The sequence below is a fragment of the Anser brachyrhynchus genome (genome assembly GCF_964034855.1).
Source record: "Anser brachyrhynchus genome assembly, chromosome: Z".
NCBI classification, from domain to species: domain Eukaryota; kingdom Metazoa; phylum Chordata; class Aves; order Anseriformes; family Anatidae; genus Anser; species Anser brachyrhynchus.
Window position 1 is genome coordinate 44,472,092 of NC_137697.1, and position 22,339 is coordinate 44,494,430.

At 38.2% G+C, this 22,339-nt stretch overlaps 1 protein-coding gene across 4 annotated transcripts in view; it reads right to left on the bottom strand.

Annotated features, from left to right (window-relative positions):
• Positions 1-22,339, bottom strand: part of SLC27A6 (solute carrier family 27 member 6) — a 50,322-nt gene that overhangs the window by 20,783 nt on the left and 7,200 nt on the right. For 2 of the 4 annotated variants that reach the window (XR_013943919.1, XR_013943920.1), the window contains exons 1-4: positions 18,613-20,071; positions 9,448-9,654; positions 6,984-7,142; positions 6,393-6,517 (exon numbers count right to left, since the gene is read on the bottom strand). Coding sequence is in view for 2 of the 4 variants with exons in the window: in XM_080575123.1 (XP_080431249.1) it covers positions 6,393-6,517; positions 6,984-7,142; positions 9,448-9,654; positions 18,613-19,549 (1,428 nt within the window). In the remaining 2 variants the exon portion in view is untranslated. Of the gene's footprint in view, positions 1-6,392; positions 6,518-6,983; positions 7,143-9,447; positions 9,655-18,612; positions 20,094-20,808; positions 20,960-22,339 lie in introns of those variants that run through there. The other 2 variants (XM_080575123.1, XM_080575124.1) reach the window with 2 other exon arrangements.

Below are 22,339 nucleotides of genomic sequence, written 5' to 3' on the forward strand. Positions count from 1 at the left end.
CTGCAACAGTGGAGTACCTAGTTAACACCTCCTTCACTAAGACCTAAATTTCCTCACAATACCTGAGTTAGGAAGGGCCCAGCACCTTGCCCAGACTTGCAATCAGAGATAGCTCAAACAATTTGTGTCCTCTGAAAATTTGTTCATGTTTTGTGTTTCTCAGTGCAATTAATAGTTCTGTCTGGATGATTCCGAAGACAGCATTTGTAATATGATTTTAGAATAACAGAATATTAGAATACATTTTAAAGTGTTTTAAAACTATTTATTTTCCTGCACTGTGATTTTCTTTCATTATTGAATGATTTTGAAACAAAATGGGGATTCAGTCTCTACCTACCTATTTGTAACAGTAAAAGTGAATTTTTTTTTTCAATGCCTTTCTGAAGCATTAATAAGACAGCACTGTTCATACCTTATACCTGGACTTTTATTCAGTGCATTCAGCCAAAATCTTTGAACCATATAGGAAATACTTGCATACATTATGAATCAGTTTTTGACACACTATTCCTCCATTCTGTGTACTTGTTTCATTTGTATAGTAATTAATTGACAAGTCAAGATCTGCCTTATTATACTAAATACCACATAGCTGGGATTCTTAATCTGCCAGTCTTTCCTCCTTAAGTGTTCTCTGTAAACTATGTGGACTATTTGCATGATTAAGTCACTGATAAAAAGAAAAAAAGTCTTTTAAAGGGCCATCAACACTATATTAATCAGGTGTGGGACGAACTCATGACTGCAGCTATATAAAACCGTACTTAGCAATTTCATTAAAGGTGTCCAAGAAAAAAGGTTCATTGTCTTACTTTTACCATTTACACAGCAGGAAAAGCTAAGTGGAGAGAAGCAAAGGCAACTTCAAGTAAAGAAGGTGTGAAGTGTTCCTTTATTGTGGCATTGATGAACCTAAAAGCAGTATCAGGGCCTGAGACATGCAAAAATCTGTTAAATACAAAATATGTACAGGCCATACAGGATTTACATTCATGTATTTACAGGAATGTGGATGTCACTACATTCAACGGTTATCTGTTGACCCATTAGCCCTGTAAAAAAGGGGGCATCAGGTAGTTATTAGGGACACTATGAAATGAGAGATATCTTATTGCCATTAAATTGACAAATGCAATATTTTTTTCAAGACGTATGCTTCAATTCACCTTGCAGGCATACTTCATTACAAACTTCAGCTAGATTTTTTGAGTAACAAACATAGTCAAATTTAAAGACAAAAGTAAAGGAAAATTTTACTTTTTTTACATCAGTCTTGAACAGATGCACTAAAAGAAGGGAACAGGAAAATTTAGCAATAGTGTACAACTTTCCAGCTCAGGAATTAGTTGTTTACTATTGTAGTATACCTCACTCTCACCACACATTCATTAATAAATCTCCTGATGATCTAATAGCATTAGATTCTAGTGGTATTGATTCTTTATCTCTTCTAGTGGGGAATGTCTTCTTTAGCTGTACTTTTATTTCCTTAGAAAATATCTACCAATAAAAAAGTCACTTTTAGTCTGTGTTTCACCCAGTAATACAAAGTAGATCATTGTATTTTTAGTGATTGCCCTAGGAGCCCAAATGTCAAAACAAATTACACAAAACTTTCCAAAGGTCAGTTCAGAGAATTAAAGCATGCACAGAATTTTTTTTTTTCCACTCTGAAGTATTCTGTGAATATGAGTTTCCCTTTGCAAAACTATGAATGTGATTTCAAGGCTCCGCTATCAGGACATCAGAAATGGTGTGGCCAGCAGGACTAGCAAAGTCATTACTCCCTTGTACACTGCACTGATGAGACCACACTTCACATACTGAACAATACTATTTCAATTTTGGGGCCCTCACCAGAAGAGGATACTGAGTTGCTGGAACACATTTAGAAACGTGCAATGAAACTGGCGAAAGGACTAGAAAACAAGACATAATGAGGAGCAGCTAGGAAACTCCTACTGGGGCTGTTTCCTCTGTAGAAAAGGGGGCTGAAAGAAGACCTCATTGCCCTCTACAACTACCTGAGCAAAGGCTGTAAGAAGGAGGGTGTACACTCCACATGTTAATGACAAGACAAAGCACAATTTGTAGTACTGAATGTAAATTGAACAAAACTGTGCCTGCTGACTCATTTTTCATTCTCTACCTTACTCAATCAAATTTTCTTCCTTCAAAGAAGCCTGTTTCCAGGTGGGACACACTGTTATCCAACATACCTGCCCTTATACCCCTTCCCACAGCACCTGAGTCAACAGCAGGGAAATGTGTTCACTCTGTTTGCTGATATCGGCAGTGTGAACTTCCTTGTTTTCTCCTTTTAAATTACTATTGTTCTAATGCAGAAGAGTTTTAATAAAATAAATCCTTAAGCATCTTTGCTAAAGTCACTTCAGAGCTTAATCCTATCCAAAGAAAACCTTGGCCAAACTGGTTCTAGTAAAGAGATTGGCTCGCTTCAGCTTAACAAAGTTAAGTCTGAAAGCTGATATACACAATCTTACATGTTTGAGGTAGCTCCAAGGAAACAGGAAATGTTACTGATGCCAAAGGATAACACCAGCTCACTACCAAATGGAGATAAAACAGGATTGATACTTAAGAAGATTTTGAAGCAATGGTTTATTGAACTGTGAAACAGACTTTGAATACAAGTAGAGGTGAACTCCAGCTTTAATAGAGAGCTTACCAAGTTCATGCAAAGGATTGTATATCAAATAATTAATGTCATAACATCTGACAGGTTGTGACAGTTGGAAACGGAACATAATGATCAAGAAGACTGATTTCTAACCTATATTTGTAAACCATTTCAGGATTCCGGACACCCTTACAGAAAAGCATGAAAGAGATGCTACATTTCCGCTCCTATCTTTCCAAAAGCTTCATGACCTGTTATATGTAAGTAACTCCTTACTTCAAATTAGAAACAAATTTTGTTGAAACCCCCTAGTGAAAATACGTCCACAGATTAGTAGGATCCAAGGCCTTTGTCTAAAGAAGAAATAGGGAGCTACACTGAACTGTACTTCTCATATTTTTAGAGCACTGTAACTAGAGACTTTGAGCAATGTCAGCCAGCAAGAATAAGTTATTAATTTGCTGAATACCTTTACTAGCCATTTTAGAGCAGGATCCATTTTCTAGCTACTGATAGCTAGTAACCATTGGTACTGGCTGCTGTACTTTAACTACGATCAAAAGAGAGCAGACGTTTAGAGGTGGGCAGGCACGAGGATTACTCACTTATTTAGGAGCCCAGAAAAAGCTAAAAGCATCACACAATGCATGACCTTGTGCTTGTACTTAAGAGGAAAAAAAGGACTTCCTTTCCTAATAAGTGGTCTTTCCAGTCAACAAGTTACTAAAACAAACTTGATGCAGAACAGGTTTCAGAAGAATTCCACTGCAAGAAGTTTTCAAGAGCTGTTGCAGATGTGAGTGAGAGGCAGAAAGATCAAACAAGACAGAACCCATAAGGAAAGCTAACCTAAAAGTCTGGATGTTACCACAAAGACTTGACAAATGTTCATTTCAAGATCTATGAAATAAGAAACATCAGAGAACTGTGGCCTCCAACTGTAGAAACACACCATTTATTTCAAATTTAGTATTAAAGAAAAAAAAGAAGCAGTTAGTAGAATTGTTATGGTTTTAATATATGCTTATTATAAGGGCTTTAGAGTATTTGAACCTTGAGAACACTGTCTACATAGTAACTTCACAGAAGTTTAGAACTTGTATTAGCCAGACCTTTTTCATGCTGCCAGTATATATACCACTTTTAAGCTGATGAAACTTAATGAGAGATAGTTACTTGGCAAATTATTTCACTAGCTTGAAAAATAATGATGGATTGCACAACATACTTAGAATCCTTCCACTTAAATGTGTGAACATGTTTCCCTTCCAGTTCAAACATGAGAAATAGTTACTGTTCAAATACAATCTAACTAGATATCAAATTCATTTATTTTATATATCTATATATATATATATTTTTTTTCCTTGAGAAGGACTATTAGATTTCTCTTTAGTCAGAGAAGAAAAACAAAAAGTAGCCTCACAGATCAAAGAGTTTAGATATGCCAGCTCTTGGAAAGTACTCACACAAATTAACAAATAGAATGACTATTTAATGATGGTATAAGTGTCTTTATTTGCAAAACTCCTTTAACTTACTGATGGTTTTGGAAGGATTTACAGAATCACAGAATCATCTAGGTTGGAAGAGACCTCCAAGATCACCGAGTCCAACCTCTGACATAACACTAACAAGTCCTCTGCTAAACCATATCACTAAGCTCTACATCTAAACGTCTTTTAAAGACCTCCAGGGATGGTGACACAACCACTTCCCTGGGCAGCCTATTCCAATGCCTAACAACCCTTTCAGTAATGAAGTTCTTCCTAACATCCAACCTAACCCTCCCCTGGCACAACTTTAGCCCATTCCCCCTCGTCCTGTCACCAGGCACGTGGGAGAATAGACCAACCCCCACCTTGCTACAGCCTCCTTCAAGGTACCTGTAGAGTGTGATAAGGTCGCCCCTGAGCCTCCTCTTTTCCAGGCTGAGCAATCCCAGCTCCCTCAGCCGCCCCTCGTAAAACTTGTTCTCCAGACCCCTCACCAGCTTCGTTGCCCTTTCTCTGGACTCGCTCGAGCACCGACTTTGTTTAGCAATGAAGTACATTAATCTATCATTGTTGCTCTAAGACACTGAACTGGATAAAATTAATAACACAAAATGCCGTGCTCAACTGTACGGAGAACAGTTTCTAAAGGACAGAAAAGAGGAACAATTAATATCTGAGTCTGCAAACACAGCAAAAGTTAGAAAGTGTTAAAGAGAAGGGGGATGTCTTTGGGGAAATCACGTTGGCCTACAACAAAGAAAAAAATCCTATTTAAAAAGCTGGGCCTTCCAAATGTTCTGATTTTCTTCGTAGTCTTTAACTTTCCTCTGTCCACAGCCACTGGTGATTACTGGGACCTCAGCTGTGCCCTCTTTAATACAATTATATTTTCTTTGCTGAGGCATGCATGGATAAGGATGTAGGACATATGAGCCTAACTCTACATTAGTTAAATATACTCCTGAAAATTTTCAGGAGGAAAAAAAAAATCCATCATCTTCTTTGCACTCTCCTAATCATTTTGTTAAATTAAAAGAAGATATTACTCTTTATGCTTAATACAATATAGGTACTCTCCAGCAGTTATTTATTTTTATGTATTATTCAAAATAAAAGCTGTTTATGATCATAATTTACTGTTTAAAAACATTTATTAACATGTTTTACTGGTAAGGTAATCTACTATGAAAGATTTAACATGTATTATTGAATCACAATAGGATAACCTGCAGCTTATAAATGGACGGAACAGTTACCAGCATTAGCAAGATGAATTTTAGTTTATACAGGACTATGAATGCTTGTTTCATATTCATTTTGACACATTGAGCACAAACAGTTGAAGACAGAAAGTCAATTGGGCTTGCTATGCAACAGGTTATATGCTTGATCCATTCTGTCTATATTATTCTATATTACATTTTGAATTAATTCCAACAAATTTTAGGCATTTAATTTAACCTAAATATTTTGGATTTTCTTAACCAATGGGTAGCTCTAGGAACATACCACAGAAAAAACCAGACCAAGAGTTAATTCGATTAATCTGAGTCAGCTGTACGTGGTTTTTATAACAGGTTCAGCACACTTAGTATTTGATACCCTGTAGACAGAACATCACACTGCTGACTGCCAAGGGAAAAGAAGTATGCTCAAGTTAGGGCTTACACAGTTTCAGGGAAGAATGTCATTTTAACAAAACTTGCTTTGTTGTCTGGAATAGCTTTCTAACTGGAACAAAGGCATCTTTCCTAACCAAACCACTTAAAAATTATAAAATATGGTCCATATGGTCTAAATATAAGCAAATCCCACAAGTCAAAGCAGTGTTAAAACATGACCTACAAAACCGTAGACTTCTCATACACTTATATTCCAAGAAACAAAGTTTTGAAAGTTCTAAAAGGGCATTTAACAGTAATAATGGTTTTCTGACATTAGTTAGTGAAACTTTAACAATATTTCTTTACCAAATGACTTTGATTCACTTGATATCTGAATCTTTTCTCTTAATACTTTAATTTTTTACAACTTACTTTATTTTTTTACAATTTTTTTTTTTTTACAATTCATTTTTTTTTTTTTTTTTCAGTCTACAGACCACCAAATACTTGAGGAACCTCACATAAGATGAAGGGCAGAGAAACAGGCTCGGTATAGTACAATACAGTACTTCCCTCTTAACATAACCACAGTAAGAACAACAAACGTACAAGTAACTTACAGATAGCCATCATCTTGGTTCTACTTACCACTGGTTGGCTGCAAAGGTAACGGCAAAGTTCTCCAATGTACTGGATGACAGTGACATCGTACTTTTTGCAGTCATTCCAGAACTGACTAGCTGAGAACTTCTTTCTTAAGACACAGGTTGCCCCTTTATGGAAACAGTAAAATAGGAAACGAAGCATTTCTCTATGTGGCGGCTTAGCTAGCTGTATTGGTATTTAGCAGTCTTTTTAAGTTCACCAAAATACATTTAATTCTATACCAGAGTACGATACTTAGTCTGTACACACAATAACGTGCTATACACACTGTCAAAATATGCATCCCTAAGTTCCTTTTTACCCAAATAAAAAAGTAAGGACAACTTTTACACAAGTAAGTGTAATAATTCTTCTCCAATACCACAAAGACAGTAAAAAAAGAAAGTAAAAGAGATCCTTTGCTATTACAACACTCTTCCACATCCCCCAAAATTCAGAAACATAAAGCTATTCAGAAAAGAATATTCGTCAATTTGCAGTTTCCCTAATGGCAGAGAGCCTAAATGTGTTTTAATACATTTTTATAATAATTAATACTCTCTTAAAAATACAATTAAATGAAATGAGTCCTACCTAATTCAATGCATCCACCAATGCCAAGGAGAGATGCTGCACTGTGATAAAGAGGCAGGGTGATATAAATGATGTCTTCTGCAGTAGCACCAAAAGCCCACAGTCCAGCAGCTCCTTTAAGAACCTGCATGTGACTGATGACTGCAGCCTTTGGAAGACCTGTAATGAAAACAAAAAATTTGCATAAAGTCCCCCTTCATGAGAAGCCTTTTTTTTTTCCCCGCCATAGTCTCTATAATTGTAACATAATCAATACCAAATATAGACAATTTTTTTCAGACAACTATTTAGTTAAATAGACAACTGGATATTTAATACAGTATTGTATGTTTGTTTCTGTACACATAGACATGCAAGAGCCAATTTGTAATCTCATGTGTTAGTTATTTATTCTGATGTAAATCTGTTCAAATAGGAAGAAACATGAAGAAACTCCACAGCTAACACACTATCAAATTACACAGAAACAAAAAAGGGTTAAAAACATTCATTATCCATATGTGCTTCTTTTAACATATAGCAACATCATTCAAGCAGGACCCAAAGTGACTGCAACATAGTTAAGAGCTAAGTACAGGATTTGTACCAGGCAGACCAAGCAGTGGATGCTTATCTAAAAACATGTTCATCTAAGTCTATCTAGTCTTTTAGAACACTATGAAGACTATGTAGAATTTAACACAATCCAGCAAAAGATGTTAAGACTTCATTCAAGTTATATTCTTTTTATGAGATTCTTCAGGTTCAGCACAGAATTTCTGTTCAGGAACACGAAGACCCACACAGAAGTTCATTGGGCTTCTACTCTGGTACTTACTATTTTGAGTGTGTATTTTAATGTGATCTTGTTTGATATGTGCTCTTAAATTCATTCAAAAGCTTCAGATTTAGTCCTGTTGATGAACAGTAAGAACTATTAAAATTTCAAAAAGTATAATGGAGCAGGAAGTTTTGTCGCCTATTCTAATAAAGCTACTGTTACTCTGAGGATTAACTGAAGCTGTTAACTGGAAGTGTAATCTCTGGAGATTCTAGCTACACTTCAAACCAATTCCAAAACTCATGCTGAAGAGAAACACTGAAGAAAAAATGCATTAAGCCTATGTTGTCAATGAACAACTTATAGCAAAAAGGAATTCCACTGGAACTGGTTGCTCAGAGCAGCTCTGGTGTCTCCCTCCTTGGAGATCTTCAAAAGCTGCCTGGACATGGTCCTGGACAACCTGCTCTGGGTGTCCCTGCTTGAGCAGGGGAGAGCAGGAAGTTCGAACCTCCAAAGATCTCTTCCAACTTCAGCTATTCTATGATTTTGTGATGCTGGAGAGTTTTCAGTTTTTTTCTTCTGCCCTATATTTTCCCTAGGGGGTTTCAACACAAAGAGCTGACTACAGACCATGCAAGGTAATACTTTCTTTCAAATAAGTTTATCCACCATTAATTTTATACTAAACACTATGCTCTTGCATTGTCAAAAATGTGAAAATGCTGAATTATGTTAGACTAGAACTAGTCATCCCACACTTCTCAAGCTGAGTGAATCTTATTCTTCTAATTACATAGTATAAAAAAAAAAGAGGTGTAAACAAATGCAATATATATAAGCATTCAGTTATATTAGTAGTATTTCAAACACTCCTGACATCTGGACAATATTATTAGCTTTATATATACGTGTGTGTGTGTGTGTGTGTATATATATATATATTATTCTAGATTATAACTTTTAGTTTCTAAATTTTCCCCAAGAATTAGAAGCAAATAATTTTAATAATTATTTATATTGAGGAAAAAAGCCATAACATGAATCTTCATTTTAATCCTTCCTGTGGCTAAAACTGTAGTGTTCAGCTGAACAAGAAAGCCAATCTGCTTATCTTAACAACATCATGCTGCTTTTCATGTCACTGATCTTTTTTTTTTTTTTTTTTTTTTTTTTAAGTCTTAGCTCCTTAGCTGCTAGAGGACTGGTACCATCTGCTTCTAAACTTAAAGGCTAGTAACTTAATACTATTTTCTGTCACTACAGTGACCTGCATAGAACTTAATTCAATGAAGAAAAAGTAAATGTCAATTCGCTAGTTTTAAGATTGTTTTTTAAAGTTCTGGTTAAAATGTTAGCTATGTTAGCTGTACTGTGGCATGTGATCACAAAACAGCACTTATTACTGTTGTAAACCCATAGAATAAGCAAAACATTTTATAAACACCTCAACAGTTAAGCAGTAAGAGGTGGTAAAGCTCATCTCATAGTATTTGTACAACCTGACAAATAAGAAAAAAAAAAAAAGCACATAAAATATTGAATATAAACAGTCAACTATAAGAAGTGTGCTTATCTCCTACCAAAATGATATGAAATATGATATTCAATTATGAAAAGATTAACAAACAGACTAGAGTGTCAGAAAATCACCTTTCTAGATGAATGCTTTAGGAAAATATTGCCTCTTTAGCTGACCAGTACCTGTTGTTCCTGAAGTAAATATATATAAAACAGATGACTTGAGGTTATTGGCAGAACGTCGATTAACCGGAACAGGGTCTTCAGAAACAGCCTCCATTTTGTCTAAAAGTGTATGCACACTTGGAAAAGTGGAGTCTTTGGTCATTATCCAAACACTAATGTCCTTTTGCAGATTAGGAAGAATTTCTTCTAATGTCCCAAGCAAATCTTAAAAATTAACACAAAATAATGTTACTTACATTATATCTTCACGAAACTAAACACAAGTAAGGCATGTTTCTTCCAAAAATTTTAATTTCTATAATAGAAAGAGGAATTGGATTTACCTCTATGAATGTAAATAAATAATACAGTAAAATAATGATGAGCTGGAATGGATATTCGTTGAAAACTGGATATAAGGTGGTAAAAGTACTGCTGACTCTCTGACTCCACAAGGTATAATTGTCATCTTGTCCTCAAGGCAAAACACTGAGCCTTGATTACTAGTTCCTGATTCCCACTGCATTTTGGGTAACCCTTTGTTATTGCTAAAATCAGAATGAATTCAAATTAAATATGAAGAAATCTGTTAAAGATGCAGGGTAAATATATACACAGCCAGCAATACAATTCAGGTTTCCTTGGATGCCATCAACAGCAATTGTTCATCAAGCAGTGTTTTTTCATTAGCACAGAAGTGACTGACTTGAAAAAAAAAAAAATGTGTCATGTATACCAGTATATGATTCAGGTGTCCGTACACCTGTATCATGTGTATGGACACCTGAATTTCAGTGAATAGAAATATGAAACAGACCTGTGGCTTATTCATACACTTCTGAAAAATCATGTGTCTCTTTCTGTGATTGTTTCAGATACCAGCATTTTTATCTGAATGGGATTTTAGGAATATCAAACAATTTTATTTTCTTATAACCAAACATTCATTCACTAAAAGGAATTCATTCCATTAGCTTTTACCTGAATATAAATACAAACTCACTGTTATAAAAGAAGAAAAGTAGTGCAAATAAGATCTATTTTGTTCATTGAAGCAGAATAGAAACACAGAGAGAGACCTAGGTTAAACAAAAAGAAGAAAAAAATACATAAATATAGGCCAGTTCCTAAGTAATAAATTTGGTATTTATCTTTTTAAGCATTTTTACAATCTGTCACTTTCACAGAATACTGGACAGGCATTAAAGTACTAATCCAGCAAAATTCTCAAGAATAGGAATAGTCATATTGCTTTCAATAGAATCATTCATATACTTAAAGAAACGTTTACACTTAAGTGCTTTGCTGGATCTCAGCCTAAGCAATTAATCTTGTAAATATCCCTGTGGGTATAAATGTATGTTATTATCTCATTTTTTATAAATGAATAAACAAACAAAGTTGAAATGACTCATCCAGAACCTCATAATGAGGCTCTGCAAGAGCCAGCATTTGAACTCCTAATGTCAACCCCAAGCTCATTTTGAAAATACTAAATATGGGTATTGTTAATAGAACTCACTTGCATATACTCTGCACCATATTAATGCAAGATTTTTAATCCTTCAAAAAAATTTTTGCTAGTGACTGACTGCTGTATATGTTTTAGTGAATGACATATTAATCTGTTACCATAACAGAGATATAGCCTACTGTCTCTGACTGTATGTATGTCTTACAAACCTGAAGCCAGAGGACAAGTTCTGTATATTTTGTGAATGTTTAGAAAACATTCTGATGGAGTGTGACACAAAAATTTTGGTGTCCTAACTTGCTTACCCTGCAGAATGATTTCAGGAAGAAATGACCTAAATAATTATGAAAATCTAAAAGATAGCCTCTTGTTTGAATCACCAGAGTATAGTCCCCTTTCACTTACTACGCATAGCAATAGAACAAATAAAGTCACGTTAAGGACAATAATGTCAACTGCAGGAAACCTGATGCACTGAAAATCCAGGTTCACTCATCAGTAATTCTGCTTTGCTGTCACATTGTACAATTAGGGCATGTTTTTCTAGTCATAAGTATTAAAATACAACAGTAATATTTCTCATAAAAAACAGCTGTTAATAAACCAAGCGTGACAGAATAACTACATACTAAGTAGCTTCCAATTGTGATTTTTGTCTTCCTCTTAAATGCCTTGTAAATATACTAGTAGTTTGTGTAGGTACAAGTTAGGCTGAGAATCTAGCAAGAGAAACGTGTGTTTGAAGTTGCTGGAGCTCAATTTCTCTTCTCAAAAATAGTAAAAGTATATCACGTCCTCTGCCACTGTTTGTTGATGCATTGGCACTAACCACAGTGCCAGCAAAGATGTTAAGGATTGTTAAGGATTGTTAATTATTAATGCCAAGGATTTTGTGGTTTCTCCAACTTACAGCAATCCTACATGCCAGACTCAGATGACTGTCCTGTGTAGAGACCTTACTAAATAATCAGCATGATGTACAAATGTCGAGAAAAAATGTGCAATGAAAGTTATCAAGAAAAATTTTCCTGTGTAACTGAAGTGTAATTGTAAATGAAAGTTTACATATTTTTGAATTACAAACTATCCTCTTGCAAAAGGCCTGAAAACAAACAAACAAAAAACCAACCAACCAACCAAACAAAAAAAAACCAATAATATCACCTTTTAAGTACTGCAGATACCAAAGAGGCCATTACTGAATTTCCTTATTTTCCAGAGCTAGATTCCTTACTCCTTGCATTGTCTTAAATTGTTTTGTCTTCCGTGTTTTTTAAAGTGATAAAGATGAAGGTGTAATACTGGCCAGCTGTTGTTTTCTCTACAGAAGGCATTTTTGTTCAGAACTGCACAACAGAAATATTTGTGAATTTCTTCATACTTCTTTAGTATTCAAAAATGCTAGGTAAGATGTGCACTCACTTCTCTAAGTGTTTGAGTAACATGAACTGCAAGTTTATCAAAAAGAAGATTTCTCTCTTCTATTTCATTTTTTCCTCTTTTCATTTGCTTCTTTGAAGGAAGGAAAATAGCAACTACTGATTTCAACTGTACAGGCATAATCAGCTAAGATTCAAGAACGACAAAAGGACATAACTCCCTTTTAGTAGATTGAAACATTTTTACAGTAAATAATTAAGATCAATCTTCAAATTAAGCATGCATACTGTTTACTGTTTCTCTAAACACACACTCATATAACCTAAGGCTTTTTTTTGTTGTATAAGGCCTTACTATTTTTTTTTTCTAACTGCTGTTGAACACTTATTCTGTGAGTAAAATATACAATAGATTTTTCTTTTGTGCTAAGGAATCTAGTACTCGGAACAATATGTGAACAGTTTGTAATGATATGTTATCTTGAAAGAAGTTTCTAGCTAGATAGCAGAGAACAATAAGTCATTTCCCAAAGAAGAAAGAGTAATTTAAAACAGCTGTTTTCAAAGTGCCAGAAACTTAAAATTACTTCTGGAACAGGCATGAGCATGGAGTGCTTGCAGATAACTCTCAGTTGTACTAATATATTTCCAAAGAATAATTCTGATGATAGTCAACTAATGTTTTGTTCCGTGAACAAAAAACTTCTGTGCCAGATGTTGTGTAGAGCTCATTAGTCTTTACAAATAATCTTGTCCATGTGTCAGGAATAAATAGCCCTCTTGGAGGAACTATAGTTCAATTATTTTTAGAGGTACCTGGTATGTGTACTCAACCATATAGTAAAGCAATAATAGTAAATCAATTTAGCTATTTAAACTTGTGGTTTCTCTCAAGTACTTGTTGACTCTTTAAACTATGAAATTATACTCAGGTTTTCGTTTATTTGTTTTGGAGGACATGAATATTTATCTAACGTTTAGCAATGTAGTCAGAAGTTCTGTGTGCACTGTTTACATATTTTATATGTGATTATTCCCCATTTGCTAACTATTTGGCTTCCACTGAAAAAAAAATCTATTATTTTGTCAAAATTAATATGCTTCTCCAAACATTTTTTCCTCTTGCTTTTATAGAAACTTATTGTTTAAAAGAAAGCTTTTGAATCTGTGTTACATTAAATTCACATGAATACACAAGTAAGTTACAACTTTTGAGAAAACAAGTAAAATAGGTTTTGTTTTTAACCTACTGTCCTAGGCTTCAAGTTGCACAAAGGGTTTGTTATATTAATTTCTAGCATAGAAACAATGTGGCCTATTGGCAAACAGACAAGTCCTATACTGATGAATGGAATAAATCAGGTTATGAGATCTAGTTGGACTGAACAAAAAAGTTACTCAGAGAGCAAGCTGTATGAAATGGTTCTTACACAAATTTGATGTGCACCCTGGATGATATGCTCCATAAGCCATGGCAAGTCCAAACTGTTTTCCACACTGCCTGGCATCAGAAACATTAGTTACCTGTGCCTAATCCCTAAATGACTCCTTACACCCAGGGTCTATTCTCAGTAAGCAATAATAACAGAAATCTCATTTCAGTTGCGGATCAGCATCAGTGCTGGAATCTCAAACTGTCACCGAAGGCAGTAAAAGCAGTACAGCAGAAACCAGCTTGGGAATCACAGTGGGCACTGTTTTCTCATCAAACACTGTCTTAGAGACACAGACTGAAAGAAAACAAGTGATCAAACATACAGTGTCAAATGAAGTAGGTAAGAGTGTCTTCTGCAGGTCTACGATTTCCTTTATCTGGATGTTTAGGTTTCCCAAACTTAAGAAAAATGAAGGTTTTGACAAAATCTATTCCTTTTTTACCCAACGACTAACATCTGAGAGATGATGCTGCTATTTGTATGTACCACATGATCGTAATTCACAAATACCAAGAATATTTTCCTAAATCCCTTCCTCCAGGACGTACACACACATCTGTCTGAACTTTACACCTGTCAGCAATAAACCCTGGTTCTGAGCTCAAATGACAAAAAGTTCAGATTACACTCACCAGCAGTAGAAAGCACTGCTGATGCCTAAAGAGTACAGAACCCTGGCTATACCTTGCACAGCTGTGAGAATGGCAGAATCACAGAATGGATGAGGTTGGAAAGGAACAACTGTTAGAGGTCATCTTGGTCCAAAACAGTCACGGTTTTGCCTCAGCACAGTCACCAAAAGCAGGCTGCCCATGCGTATCCACACAACATGTACTCTGAATGTACTCTGAACAACTTTTGCTATCAGGACTGTTGTAAACCAATCTCCTGGAGCTTACTAATGCAATCCTTTCACAGCTGAATCCTTGAATCAGAAGTCATGATGGCAACCAGGGATGTCCTACTAAGATCTGAACTCTTCTGTTTGTAACACACTATAAACGCACTAACAAATTCCATTTGTACCTTTTTACTGAGTCACTAGATTATGAATGTATTACTTCTGCACAGCTTTTGTCCTAAAGGTTAAAATGTAGTTCCTTGGTCAAGTAAGCCTCTAATGAATAGAAATAGTCCCTAGAAAGGCCACAGGGCCTTAAAAGGTAACACAGAACAGTATCTTACTCCTCTGTTTATCCCAGCATTTTTTTAAAGGAATAAGGGCAGCAGAATATGGTAATAAATGTAGTACAGATAAGCACCTTATACGCAGGTCAGATTCCTGCTAAACTAATACTAGCAGTTTTACAGAGAGAAGGCATACAGCTTCCTTTTTCTCCTTCACAAGTTCCTTATTTGCTTGCACGTTAGAAAACTGTTTTATTAAAAAGGCAGTTTCAAACTCCAACTTTTGAATCTCTTACAACAAACATTCCCCAGAATGGGAGTGGTGATAGAGAGTTTCTGGGGATGGAATACTGAGAGTGTTACACAAGAAATTAAAGTAAAAGCTAAAAATCCCAAAGCAGCTGAAATGCTCTGAAAGCACAGCAGACAAGTGAAAGTAGTTAAAGCAAAAACTCATTATTTACTACAAAGACAAGTGAAAATTCTAGGAAGGAAAACAGGGTGTAAATATTGGCAAACCAGAGAATCTCTCTTTCTTTTACAGCCAGTGTTTGAATGAGAAGGAAGGAACCAAGATACTAGATTATGCTAAATGAACTACAAGAACATTGTTACCGTATTAAAAATTCAGCCTTTTAGAGATAACCATTTCATACAAGAAACCAACAAAAGGAGAAATTCTGGAGCTTGTATAACATATCAGATGCTGAAGAATCAAAGTTTCAGTTGCAGAGAGGTGGTAGAATACCTAAGTCAAAACCACCAAATCCCAAAATTTAAGTATTACTAGAATACTCCAATCTGCAGTTAGAAAAAGCATTCAAAATATCAGAGAATTGTCAGAACTGAACAAGACCTGACTGCAAGTGCTGAAGGAAAGGCAATACTATACTAATTGAACTGTGTTACCAAATCACATCCTCTGAAAAATATGCAGACAAAAAAGACAGCTGAAGAGTACAAAGTTCACAAAATGGGATAGATTTTGCAAGCATGGAAGGTATGGAAGAAAATGCAAGCATAAGCAGTACCCAGCCTGTTTGGATAGGGGTATCACATTCATAAAAAACTAAAACGTTTTTGAAAAAAGTACACGATGCACTAAAAAAAGAATTCAAATGCAATTGATGCACACAGAGACACCAACATATCCTGAACAGAGAAGATTTAGCAATAAACTATTATCTGTGGGAACTGTTCCAGATATCAGCAGAAGGTGGAAGGTCCCCTTCAATACAAATTAAATCTGAAGTGGATTTAAATGCGTGTTCCAGACTTAATGTGCCATTACAGACAAGAATTTCAAGAGCAAATTCGGTCTTGCTGAGCACAGACAGTTAATGACCAAATTGTAAGGGGACGATTTCTGGTGCGCTGCAGTATACAAACTAGATTAAAGGTCATCTGAAGTCTTGAAAAGGTAGCTTTGTAACTGTTTCAATGGAGCTGCTGAGTCAAGCCTAGATTTGTTTGTGGAGGGTGCAAAGCATGCATACAGCTAAAAATCAGAATTTCCTCTATCCAGAAATAATACCTTTATAAACTAATGTCTAATAATAAGATAAAATAAATCCTTATTTGCCAAACATGACCCTAACTATGACAATGATAGATATTGGGCCACTGGTTAAATGTTTTTAGTGTATATTCTTTGCTAAAGAATGTCCAATTTAGTGGAAAAAAGTGCTACAACAGCAAAACACACAAGGAAAGCTCAGGTCATGCCTACAGTTAAGGCAGAATCCCTTGAAACACAAACACCAGATGAAAAGATGTTAATACACCTCTGATAATGTATCTAATTGACTGTGTAACCTCAGTGTTAAATACTGCCCTGCAATTTTTATAAACACTGGGGGGAAATGTTATGTGCAATAAAGATGTATAATACTGTGCTTCTGTTTCAAGTGATGTGAGTTAGTCCTCACAGCCACTAAACAGCACATGAGCCTTCCACTGCGGAACTCAGACCCCTTTGTAGAGGCTCTTTTATTATATGACATGGCCAACAAAAAAGGACAAAACAGAATTTCCAGTTCTTTCACAGAGACGGACAAATAGAGCCTCCAAATCCTGAAGAATACTGTGATGCCTTGTAGGTTCGAGGAACTGAGGATCTTAATGCACAGACTGAAACCCATGAATAAGGTTCACCAACACGTAAAAGACCAACTCAGAGGCTAGCGTGTTGGTACTACATGTTCACATGCAGCTTTTCCCCTGTGAGCTGAGATGGCCAGACTCTTAAATCAAGTTAGTTCAACACAGTCACTACAACTAGAAGCTGCTGATATTAGATTAAGAGTGGAGCAACACGGATCCTGTTCCTGATTTCCATATGCTTTTCTCATTCATTATTTAACCTCTCATTTTAATAAAGATGACCTCTATATACAAGTTTTGATCCAAAGTTCTCTTCAACCACAGTTGATGATCAAGAATTGCCTTAACATTAATTTGATTCCTCAACTGCACTCAAAAGCACATATTCAAAGACGGTGTGTTAAATGATTTTTTTTTTTTTTTTTAGTTAAGTAAGAAGGCAAAGTAAAAACTGCCAGTTCAGAAACATTTTCGTCACTTGCTTTGGGATTATATTTAAATTGGCTCATTTTAATTACCAAACACTCTATTATTCTTAAACCACCATGGCATAAACAACTGGAATTAGACAACTTAATTGAAAAATATGCAAGGGAAAAATATTAAACAAAATTGTTAAAGCATACTTTTTGCAGCAGCTGCACAGAGCAGACAGAAGGAAATTCCACCAGTTAGGTGTCACTGATGCAAAAATCCACAAACTTTGTGACAGGAAAAGAAGCTGTGAACTAGAAATAAGGCATACTACACTTGAAATAATGATTTTAGAGAGAGAGGACAACACTCACATTTTGAAATATCTTCCTCTAACCAAAAAGTCAAGGTACTGTGTGATCTTTTTAGCAATTGTAGGTTCACTTGTAGTTGATCATAAATGCTGAGGTGCTAAGCAGACCAAGTTTAGGTTTTATATCTCTGGCTTTGGTTTATACATCTATATAACTGAAGCTCAATTGCAATATACAGTGCACAATATATCTATGTAAAGATTTTAAATTCTTTTGAAGCAGGTAATAAATAACGTAGTACATTGGAAACTTACATAAAACATTGTTATCACCTATTCAAACACGGCAGTTTCTTCTACAGTCTGATGCCAACACTAAGTTGGTTATTGCAAATCTATCTTCTGCATCTATAAAATAAAACTCCCAATTTTAATCCCTGGAAAACAATTACACCTCTGTGTATAGTGGTACAGCAGAATACGTATAGTGTGTAGCTTTGGCCTTCTAGATCATAGAGGATTTGATCACTACAACTATGGAACAGAAAAAGAAAGTTCATGACTTGGATAAGATAAAAACTGACTATTTAAAAAGGAATTGAAAATTATTCTTAATAGCTCATTTTAACCTTTTCTGACACACATTTGGCAACTCTTGAAGTAATTAAACACTTGGACAGGCTACACTTAGATGTTGCAAACTTCCCTGCAATGTATTCTTTTAAGAGCAGGTTAAAACAATGTTCCCAAAGCATGGAGATACTTGACTCTAACTAGCTTAAGCTTTATACTCTCTTGAAGTTCCTTCTAGTCCTAGATCTCTTTCTTTCTGTGAACATCTGAAAATTTGGTTTTCAGTGTAGGAGCTGAAGACACATACACAGGGGAGATGTGACATTTAAAGCTTTCGATGTGCAAAGCAACTGTATACTCTACCTGCTGCCACAACCAGTATCTTGGGCTCACAGCTACTGAGACAGTGCAGGAGAGATCTGGAGCGGACATTGAAGTTGAGGAAAGCCACCACGCAGCCCAGCTTGGCCAGTCCAAACCACACATGGATGAAGTCGGGCTCGTTGCCCATCAGCAAGGCCACTGTGTCACCCTTTTTCAGAGCACCGTGGTGAAGGAAGACCTGCGCTACCCTGTTACTCCGCCTGTCCACATCCCGGTAGGTGTGCACCTTCCCTTCATAGATGAGGAACGGCTTGTGGGGATGCTCCTCAGCCAGCTTCACAAACTTGTCCAGGACGGTGACAATCTTCCCTCGCAGCCTGTAAATCTCCACTTTCAGCCCATACAACAGTACTTTCAGCAAGTATCTCAGGTCAGCCCAGAAGTAGGGGAAGAGGAGTTTCTGGATGAGGTGCAAGGAGGCAATCCCAGCGGCAATGCCCGGAACCCAGGAGGGCAGCATTGGGAATGGAGAAAGGCTGTCCCAGACACGCATTTCCCCACAACGGCTCGACGCACGGAGTCGGCACGCAGGGAGCCGCCTGGCAGGGAGCGGAGCCTGACAGGAGACTCCGAAGGGGTCGAGGCTTTCCCCTGACTCTCCTCCTACAGAGAGGGGCGCCTGCAGCCCCCAACAACACCCCCACCGGGCAACAGCAGCGCGGGGGACCCGGCCAGCCACCGGCTGCCACAAGCCGCCCGCCTCAGCCCCAGCTCGGCCGCGCTCTCCGCCACCCGCCCGCCGCGACCAGCCCCGCACCTGCGGAACGGCACGCCCCGCTGGGTGAGGCGAGGGCAGGCAGGGCTGGGCAGGGGAGAGAACGGCCCCCTCCGGCCCCCCCGCCCCCAGCTCGGGGCTGCCGGGGCCGCGCTGCGCTGCCGGCGAGGCGGGGGCGGCCGCTCCCTGAGCAGCTTGCATAAGGCGGGAAGCTGCTGTCTCTGACGCCTCTCCACCCCCGGCGGCGGCAGCCCGCGGGGACGGTGCCTGCGCAAGGCGGTGGTGGCCGAGCGAGGGCCGCGGCTGTGGGGAGGGTGGCGGGCGCCGTGCGGGTGGCCGCCGCGGGGCCGTTCTGCCCCAAGATGTCGGTTACCGCCGTTGGTCCCTCGGATTCGGCTCCCTGCCGGGAGTCCGGCGGGATCATGGGGCTGACAGCAGGGAGGACCAGGCCTGCCCTGTCTCATGCCCTGACTGGGCTCTGGGAGCAGTTTTAGGCTGAAGAGACCAGCACAGCTAGTCGTGGTCCAGAAAGAATGTGCATGACTCCCACCAAGTTCAGTCCACCTGGAAACGCGGGGTTGGTTCAGGGTCAGCGTACCACAGAAAGGTCTAAATTCATGCTGAAGGAATGACACTGGCAAGAAGCTGTGGGCACCTGGACACGATGTTGATATTGCTGCTGTTGAAGTCTGTCGTCCCAAGCATGTCAACATGTTGATGGAGCCAGGCTTCTACTGCGGTTGCTCTTGGATTGAGACACATAACCATACAATCATTAAGGCTGGAAAAGACCTCCAAGGTCATCTGGTCAACACATCCCCCGACCACCAATATCACCCACTAAACCATATCCCTAAGCACCGTGTCTAACCTTTCCTTAAACACCCCCAGGGACAATGACTCCATCATCTCCCTGAGCAACCCATTCCAATGTCTAAAATGTGATATTCATGTGTTTTATTGCAGCTGAGCCTGTGGTCACACAAACCATGAAAAACTGAGGTTGTTTTCTGAATGTCACATTTTCTGCACTTGTGCTTGATACAAACAATTTGAACACAACCGTAGTGCATCCTGACAACAGTTCAGCGGTACTTACTATAGACTAAGTGTATGCATTTTTTTTACAGGGTATACAGGCACATTTGAGTAATTCTGAATTTGCTAAAGTCATAAGACCAAAAGCAGTGGTTCACAGTATGAACTCTCCTGCAGTATGAGTTCCTTTCCCACACCACATCCAACATCATAGGTCTGCCTGTTGCCAGTATCACGCCAGAATCACACCTCTTGTCATTTTCCACACCCCCAACCTATTTACCTCATGTACGAGGATACTGTCCTGGTTCTTTACTAGGGCTGCAGAGTATTACTGCAACATCTGCAAGAATGTACTTCACATCTGTCCAACTGGCACTTGATATTCAAATCTTGTTACTCCCCAAAATGGTATGTCTTACCTCAAAGCAGACAATGTAGCCTTTTTTTCCATTGTCTTCTTCAGATACCAAGCCAGCCAGCTATGTCAGTTTCGAGTCTGTGAGGAATGTCTTCCTTCTCTTGACAAAAGATCTTTTTATATGTCAGAGGATACTGGAGTGTGCAGTGGAACTGAAAAAAGTAAGGCCATTATTTAACATAGTTCGTTCTATACAATGACCTAACAAAAATGACTACACACTGACCTAAAACAGTGATGCCCCAGAACTATGGAGCTTTTCCTGCAAAGTTTGCTTTGTCTAACTTCTGTGGGCTACTCAGATCAAAGAATCATAGAATCATTTTGGTTGGAAAAGACCTCTAAGACCTCTAAAGTCAAACCTTTAACCTAGCACTGCAAACTCTACCAGTAAACCAGGTCCCTAAGCAACACATATACACATCTTTTGAATACCACCAGGGATGGTGAATCAACTGCTTCCCTGAGTAGCTTGTTCCAATACTTCACAACCCTTTCAGTGAAGAATTTTTTTCCTAATATCCATCCTAAACCTCTCCTGGTGCAACTTGAGGCCATTTCGTCTTGCCCTATCTCTTGTTGCTTGGGAGAAGAAACTCAGCTCCCTATAGCCTCCTTTAAGGTAACTGTAGAGCATGATAAGGTTTCCCCTGAACCTCCTTTTCTCTAGGCTAAATAAACCTAGTTCCCACAGCTGCCCCTCATCAGGCTCATTTTCTAGACCCCTCACCAGCTTTGTTTCCCTTCTTTGGACATGCTCCAGCACCTCCACATCCTTCTGGTGGTGAGGGACCCAAAACTGAATGCAGTACTCAAGGTGTGCCCTCACCAGAACCAAGTACAGGGTGACAGTCTCTTCCCTAGTCCTGCTGGCCACACTATTTCTGATAGAAGCCAGAATGCTGTTGGCATCTTGGCCACCTGAGCACACTGCTGGCTCATGTTCAGCCAGCTGTTGGTAATACCCCCAGGTCCCTTTCTGCTGGGCAATTTTCCATCCACTCTTCTCCCAGCCTGTAGTGTTGCATGGAGCTGTTGTGCCCCAAGTGCAGGACCTGACACTTAGCCTTGTAGAATCTCATACAGTTGGCCTTGGCCCATCGATCCATCCTATGCAGATCCCTCTGCAGAGCCCTGCTACCCTCAAGCAGATCAACAATCACACCTAACTTGGTGTTGTCTGCAAACTTACTGAGGGTGCCCTCAATCCCCTTATCTAGATCACTGATAAAGATTTTGAAGAGAACTGTCTTCAATACTGAGTCCTGAGGACACAACTTGTGACTGGCCTCCAAGTGGATTGCATTCCATTCACCAAAACTCTTTGGCCCAGCTTCCCAGCCAGTTTTTTATCCAGTGAAGCATACACCCATCCAAGACATAAGCAGCCAGCTTCTCTAGAGAAATGCTGTAGGTAACAGGGTTGAAAGCTTTATTAATGTCTAGTAGACCACCTCCACAGCCTTTCCCTCATCCATTAAACAGGTCACCTTGTCATAGAAGGAGATCTAGCAGAGCCTGCCTTACCTAAA